This window comes from Opisthocomus hoazin, chromosome 6 (assembly GCF_030867145.1).
Source record: "Opisthocomus hoazin isolate bOpiHoa1 chromosome 6, bOpiHoa1.hap1, whole genome shotgun sequence".
In the NCBI taxonomy this organism is placed as follows: Eukaryota; Metazoa; Chordata; class Aves; order Opisthocomiformes; family Opisthocomidae; genus Opisthocomus; species Opisthocomus hoazin.
This window is the reverse complement of record NC_134419.1, coordinates 73,188,539-73,196,617: the sequence shown is the minus strand read 5'-3', so window position 1 is coordinate 73,196,617 and position 8,079 is coordinate 73,188,539. Positions and strand designations below refer to the sequence as shown.

The following is an 8,079-nucleotide window of genomic DNA, read 5'->3' as shown; positions in this document are numbered from 1 at the left end:
CAGGCCCGCCGGGCTCGGGGGGGCCCCCTCAGCGGGAAGGGGAGGGGAAGGGAAGGGAGGAGAGGCCGGCGGCGGGGAGGGGGCGAACCCTGCCCTCTGCCCTCTGACCGCCGCGCAGGCCGCCGCCGCTGGCAGCATGGGGAAGGCGGAAGCGGCGGAGCCGGCCCGTCAGGCCGGGCGGCGGCGCGGGGGGAGCGCGGCGAGAGGCTGAGGCGGGCGGCAGCGGGGGAGAGCGGCGCCGTGAGGGCCCGACAGCGAGCCCCCCCCCGCCGCCCCGAGGCACCGCGTCGTGAGGGGCAGGGGGAGGCCGCCGGCGGCCTGCGGGGTCCGCGCCGGGCCGGGCCGCGCTGAGGGGCCGCGCCGGGCCGGGCGGCGGAGGGGCCCTGCCCGGGGGATGCCCTGGGGGAGGCGGGGAGCAGCGGCGGGAGGGGAGCAGCGTGGGTGCGGCGGGGGGACCCGGCAGCCCCCCGGCATGGAGCCGCGGGTCGGGCTGCGCGGGGAGGGGGGAACCTGAGGCCCGGTGAGCGGCGGCCGCGGCGGGGAGCGCGGGAGGAAGGGCCGCGCCGAGCCCCTGGCAGGTGCCTCCGCCGCCAGTGCCCCGAGGCAGCGGCTCGCAGGCTTCGTGTTTGTCATTGCTGCCGCCGCGACCTCCGGAGATGATGTTGGCAGAGCAAGCCCAGAAGTGGTTCCCGACTCACGTGCAGGTGACGGTCCTTCAAGCCAAAGGTCTGAAGCCGAAAGGTAAAAATGGCAGCAACGACGCCTACACCATCATCCAGCTGGGCAAGGAGAAGTACTCCACCTCGGTGGCCGAGAAGACCCTGGATCCCGTCTGGAAAGAAGAGGCCTCCTTCGAGCTCCCTGGATTGCTCATGCAGGAGAACCCGGAGAAGTACATCCTGTACCTGATCGTCATGCACAGGTCGCTGGTGGGGCTGGACCGGTTCCTGGGGCAGGTGGCGATCAGCCTGAATGACGTCTTTGAGGACAAGCAAAGAAGGAAAACAGAGTAAGTGACGGTTGGTTTTTTTGGTTATAGTTTGCGCTCTCGGTATGCTTGGTGGGGGGGGAATAGTAGCCTGATTATCAACATACTTTTAAATCAAATTGGTGTGTTTCTTTCTGCAGTGGTGTGCTCAAAGCCCCTAACGTGCACAGTTATGTCACTGCAGCCTGACCTCTTCCAGAGAGAAGTTTACTGTACTCACATTAGTCGCTCTGCACAGGGAAGGGCTGTCAATAACGTTAACATGGCTTTTTGACAAATTCTCGTGTGCAACATGAACTCGTTACCGTCTGTTTTTATAAACATTTTTCTTCTTTCTGCTCAGGGCCATGTCCCCGTTCAGCTCCTGCCTCAACTCGAACCGTGTATGAGACTCAGACCCCCTTAAGTCTGGTGTCGTTCTCTTTAAAAACGTTTTCCTTCTCTTGCTGCAACCAAGCGTCTTTAAATATTTTATATTTATGTGTTAGCGGTCAATGAACTGTGACTTAATGAAGGCTTACCAGGGCAGCACAGTACTTTTGTGATCCTGATTAGTCTTAGGCCGCGATCCCGCAGGCTGCTCTGTACAGCAGGCCTCAACAGGGGAGACTGAAGAGAAATTTCTGCTGCTGTAGCCTCCATCATTACCTGCATAAGCCTTTGGCAATGCAAATGCCATTGCCAGCAAATTCTGGCACTGGAACACAAAAAAAAACAAAAAAGAAAGAAAAAAAAAGAAAAATATAAGCATCACAGCAGTTTATTAGGCTGAACTGTAAACGTATCTAACTCTCTGGGTTTTTCAACTAAATTGTTTATAATTTCTAGTTAGGTCATGATTGCACAAAGATGTCTGGTACCAGTTTAATTTATCCTCCAAAGTGTATGGGAATAAGCTGTAGGTGCAAGTGTACTGCAGGCATGCCTGTGACTACGATTTGTGTTGGTTTTAGCTATGCTTGTCCCACAGAAGTAGTCCGAGAACAGCATGGAGACCTCCAAGCTAGCTGTATGTAGGCAACGATGTATCGGCGCTGACAGATCTTTCTGCAGTGGTTAAAAAGGTCCTGCCCCAGGTGCTTTTCCTCCTCTAGTGTGTCTTCGATAGAGAGGCTCCTGTGCCCAAATCTCAGCTGTTACAGGCTGGTATTTCTGCTGTTAGTGATGGTGGGTCTAGGGTAAGATGCTGGACTTTGCGTCGAAGTGGCTAAGGGTCTGGCATGATTTGTCTGTTACGGACTGTGCTGGGGAGGTGTGAACCTCCAGCAGAGCCGGGGTGGACAGTCAGAGGTGGAAATCAGTACAGCAACACCAGCCAGGTCTTGTTGGTCAGACAATTGCTTCTGGAGAAACCATCTCAGATCCTGGTCTTGCTTATGTGCAGGGGCTGAGGTTGAAGGAGCACCAAAAACAAGTCAAAGCTGCCTTTGCCCTGGTGTTTGGAGGGTTTTTTTGCAAATTAAATTTTCAGCAAAACAGTATGTTCACCAGCCATATAATAGGGAACAACGTGTCCACGCAGAATCTCTTGTGGGTTTGTGGTCTGAACTGTTATACTTTTTAATTGCTTATCTTTTTCAGGACAAACCACTTACCTTGATGCAATGCATGGTAATGCCTGTAGCCTTAGGGTCTTAATTTCTGCTTACACCCGATTCAAGAAGTTTCAGTGCTTTTTAGACATGCATCTTAAATATTCTTTAATCATCAGTTGTAATTATCTTGCAAGTCATAGGCAACTACTTTAGTTTAAACACCTTCTTCTGTTCTGCAGAAACGCTGCTGACTGTAAAAGCTGTGTAAGTCTAGGTAGAAATATGTATTCAGAAACTGGAGAATATATGTAAGTTACTCATGTATCACTGGGAGTAACAAAACCTCTTTTCCCTTTGGGGAACCATGCACTTTTGCAGCAATTTTAGCAAAAGTAGTGTTGGAGTCTTACAAAATTATTGCAAAAATTTGTAAGTGGGGTAATTAACATAGTCCTTGTGATAGTTAAATAAACATTCAGTTCTCTTCAGTGTATTTATGTGAAGCTGTGCTTAGCAGGGCTTGATAGGCGTTCTTTATTTTTTCGTTTCTTTCTCTGAAGTGTGAGAGAGGAACTCGCGCTGTGTAACCGTGCAGTGGTGCTTCCCTGGACCACCGCGGAAATTAGCAGGGCTCCCCGAGAAATCTGCGCTCTGCCTGCGAGCTCTGCTGCATAAGGTGGGGGCCTGTGGGGAAATTGTTACAAACAGCCCAAGTCCTACTTTCAGAAGTTACTTGAGCATTTAGGATTGCAAATCTTATTAAAAGTTGATGGGCGTAAGGCTTCTAGAGCCGAACAGCCCTACTTGTAAAAGTCTTCCATACGTGTAAAAGTGCTGACGGGCAGTTAGTGGGAAATTTGGCAGCACACGCTCACTTAATGTCGACTTAAATTCTTACGAGATAGGAGCCACTGGAAGTCCAGTTTTCCTGTCGGTGTGTGTAGGTGCTTAGAAACCTAGAAAATGTCCTTTTTGAAACTCACTTTTGAAAAAATAGTTCAGAGTCCTTAAGCCTTTAGATGTTTTCGGAAAGTTACCAGGGTTGTCTGCTTGTACGCCTTAGTGGAGTGCGTGTGTCTTGTTGCTGTCTCCGTTAAGCCTTAGGTGGAGATGTGGATGCAATATTTGTACGTGTATGTGGGAGGAGGGCAAACTTTCAAGAATAAATTTGCAAATGCGATCTCAAACAAAACGCTCTTTCTTATTCTCATTTTATTAAATCCTTTCTGATACAAAATATTCCTGGTCCTGTGTTGGCAGTAAACTAAGGGTGATATATTTGGACCCGAAGACCTTCTAGCTGTGACTATGGTGTGGGAACTGAGATACCCAGTGCCTTTCAAGACCAAGTCCAATGTCTTTATTACCAAAGCATTCTGATGGTTGAAAGCTATATTCATTGTTTCAGAAACACTAATCTGTTTTATTAAGCAATGTTTTTGCTTTCAAATATGTTCAACAGGCTTGTGGTGTTATTAAATCCAGAGTTATTTTCTCATGTTGATGTAACCTTAACATTTCTTGCTTTGTTTGGGGATGAATGAGATCCAGTTATTTGATGAAGTGTCTATTGGTAATATTTCTACTTTTTAATATATTTAATAGCTTCCTCTTTCCAACACAGCTGTACATATGGTGCTGTAAGAGACAGACTCAAGAGTCACCAGGGTATTGCAAAAAAGATATTTAATATTCTGCACAATGCTGAACCCTGTCAGCAATTCCCTGGTGCTTTTTTAGTAAGGAGGTATGAGAAGTGAAGGCTACCAGCTGATTTTGAATTCCTAGGAAGACCGTGGGGTGTGTGACATTCAGCTTTTTGTATTTTTTTTTAATTTAATATTTTTTAATTTGGAAGAAATAATTTAAAAAATACACTGCAGCTTCAGAAACATAATGTTAGGGAAAAATGATCCTTTTTTTCTGTATAGCTTTTTTTGTTGCTTGTCAAAGCTTATGAAAAATACTCTCTGCAGTGAAGTTTTCGGGCAGAGGCCTCATGATAGGATTTGCATGTCTTGTGTTCTAATAAACTTGATTTCACACAATATTTAATGAAACAAAGCAGTATAATTACTGTAACTTGATAGTGAAAAATTTGTACACGCTGTCACGCAATATCTTTTTTCTTTCTTTCTGAAACTGATGATTTTTCGAATTCTTACAAGTGAAAATTCCTGGAACGGTTAGATCCAGATGTGGCTCAGATGGTCTCTTACTAGGTCTCTTCCCGAAACCTCAGCCAAAGCATCTGCAGGATCCTAGTTCATTTTCTTTCTGTATTGGTGCAGAAGTGCCCATCACGCCGTGCTGGCTTTGTAAATTTGTGTCTCTGGCATCTCTGCTGTAGCTGGAAAGGGACAGGCTCCTTTTACTTCTTCCGTTCTTTTCTCCAGAGTGGAAGATGAGGCTCCAGATGCTGAGAGAGGTTTTACTGAGGTTTTTTAGCAGTTCAGAAAGCTTGGGAGATACTGCTTTACTGGAAGCATATTTAGCATAACTTTTCAGATCTTGGATTTCTGACATGGTTTTTTTTTTTTTGGCGGTAAAATCCTGTGGGGTGTTTTTTGACTCCTCCTGAGAAATATGTGACTTTTTTTTTTGGTCTACTGTTGCAGAATAAATATACCTCTTTTGCTCTTGCAATGTAAATGTAAATGATGATAAGTGAAAGTGTTGTTTTAAAGGATATATACATTTTTGTAATAATTCCAGTTCAGTTATAATTCAGTTGCCTTATTACTATTGATGATCTGATGTGTAACACCAAAACAGATTTTTGAATTATCATGGAGTAAAAAAATACTCATTTACTGACATGTCTTACTTTACTGAAGTATTTTCAGTAGTTTTTCCTTAATGACTGTGCTTAGTTTTTTTTTCCTTTGACCTAAATGAACAGAGCAATAGAAGAACAAATTTCCGTTAGCTTTCACCATGATGTTACTTATTTTATCGGCATTTGCTTCATCCTTGTTGTTCTCTAATTCTGCACTATTTATTGTCTATTGCTTTATTAGCTTTCTTGGAGAGCTAGTTTTATTAGATGTTCAGCTAATTTAATATGCAACACTTGTCTGGAATGTTACGAATTTGAGGGGGGCAGGCGGTAGTAGAGTTATTATTTCTTACAGAAATTTTGTTGGAGGAGACATTTTTTTATATGTAACGTAATTCACCTTCTCTCTGGTTTCTATAATACCTCAACACCCCACCCGAGCCACAAATTGCAGCAGTGTTGTAAAAAAATGCTTATTTGGGTATTATACAGTGAAGGAATCTTGGCCGTATCTAAGATATTTCTCCTCTGCTGCCATTGATGATATAAAATAGTCAGAAACAGCTTCTCAGCAAACAAACAGACAAAAAGAATTAACAATTGACCACAATCAGTACCCCTGTGTTTTAAGCACTTATTCTTTAGTGGTGCTGATCTTTCTGAAAGATACAAAAATTGTGTGACTTCCTCCAAATTAATGAGAATTCCTTCTTGGCAGCATTACTCTTGGACGTGGACAGGTTCCCCCTTCGCCTGCCTCTGCCGTGTCCTCTCTCTTGTCTGTAGCAGCATAGGCAAGAGGCAGGCGCTCGAGTAGGTGGCTTCAAATACACCCTAAATTATGAACAAGCAAACAACTACTAGTGACTGGATAGTGTGATTGTTGGGGACTCGGTGCTTGTTAACAGATAGTGCCCTTTTAAAAAGAATTCTACATAACATTTTATAAATATTATGTACTAATTTTGAGTCTTAAATTTAGTTTAAACCGGAAAAATGCATTTTAGATGATAAAACTCAATAGCAGTGGAAATGGCAGGCTGTAACAGAAGTTATCAAAATGTTGTGGTTAAAGTAAGAAAAAACCCTTGTTCCACGCTAGTCAAAAGTGGGAAGAGTAGTAACTGATAAATTTGTCAAAGGGACAGAAAGAACGAGCAGCCTGGAGGATCCATACGGATCTGAGCTGTTGCTTTCATAGTACCACTCAGTAAATGTAAAAAAAAAAATGAAGGAATGCTAGTAGTGAGGAACAGAAGAGAAAGACGGTTGAGGGGGAAAGAAAAACTTGAGGCCCGTTGTAGCTTTATGGGAGTATAGCAATATTTTTAAATTATCCAATAATATTCCCAGCATTTACATTTTGACAAGAAATGCAAACACTGACATGCAACAAGTTGTAATTCTCAGTCAGAGTCTGAGTGCCATCTGGATTGAAATACTTTTCCATTTTCTGTGCATACACACATGCTTATATACACACTCAGCTGAAACAACTGGCCTTAATTCTCATACCTTCAGTTACTTTGTTTCTAAAATAAAAGTTTTCACACATAGTCGTTAGCCAAAATAATAAGTAAGCTAAGACCATTTAATTACTTTGATTCCAGTTGATGTTAGCCTACCCCTTAGTAAGGGTGTTGTGATATGTGCCAGTTCCCATATGTTTTGTGGTGTTACGATGTCACTCTGTAGTATTTATTTTTAAACTCTGCTTTGTATGTCTCATTTCAGTTGGCTTCCAGAAAGCAATGATATTCATCTTTGTGAATGTCATCACTTATTTTAATAAATAATCTGGTTTCTTCCACATTTCCCCTCATACACGATGTAGTCTGCGCTCCACTCCTTGCCTTCATTTTCCTGCTTACTGATTTTTGGGGCAGTCTCTCGGTATGGTATCCAAGTGATTTATAACAAAACGTACTTCTGCATTTTTCAGAGTGCATTTGCTGCTAATGAAAAAGTTAGATAGTTCTGGACGTTCAATGTTTTTTTTTATCTGTTAGCTGTGGATGTTTACGCTAGTGAGATTTTGTGAAGCAAGTTTCTTCAGTGTATCTAGCTTGAACATAGTAGTCTAAGATGAAGAAGTACTGCTTCCCTGTAACAGCTGACGGACATGTTCTCTTACTGAAATTTTGACCATCTTTTTAGGGGTAATTCTCTAAGTACCTGCTGGCATAGAAAATTCTTCTCATCACTGGATAGCAGGCTGAAGTTGCTTAGCAGATCAGGATGCTGATTTTACCTGTAAAACAAGGTTAGAAGCCTTGTGGATGCTGTGATTGTGTGGCTTTTTGCAGAATTCCTTCAATACTTTCTGAATTAAAATCAAGATTTTGCAAAAATCTTTGGGTGCAATCTAATTATTTCAGCAAAGGGAAATTAGATCACCTCAATAGATATTTACTGGTCGAGTGAAGGCAGAGTGGCATATTGGAGAAGCAGCAAGATGAGTGGGAAAATTCCTCGAGTAGTTTCCATATTCGGCAATGGCAAGAAGACAGAGTCAGAAGGTCACCTGTCATGCCCAGGTTGAATGTGCTGGCTAGAAGACTTCGAATTCCTGTAGAAATTGGTAGACAAGTATCCTGGGGGTTTTGAAGGCTGTTAAAGTTTTTAGTATATAATTAAAATGTAATCAAAATTACATAGTGGCTTTTCTTAGCCATATTATTATTTTTCTTATCCATACTGTCAACCTGTCTGCTTAGTGTTACATGGTGAGCAGAATAGCTTGAGTGACGCTTCTTCAAAGAGAGAGGGCTAAGACT

General features: G+C 43.4%; 1 protein-coding gene across 1 annotated transcript in view; it reads left to right on the top strand.

The window, feature by feature from the left end:
- The first annotated feature begins 463 nt into the window (after positions 1-463).
- The window catches only part of RAB11FIP2 (RAB11 family interacting protein 2), a 33,327-nt gene continuing 25,711 nt past the window's right edge, over positions 464-8,079 (top strand). The window contains exon 1 of the mRNA XM_009937752.2: positions 464-1,009. Within this exon, the coding sequence (XP_009936054.1) occupies positions 657-1,009 (353 nt within the window). The 5' untranslated portion in view covers positions 464-656. The remainder of the gene's footprint in view (positions 1,010-8,079) is intronic.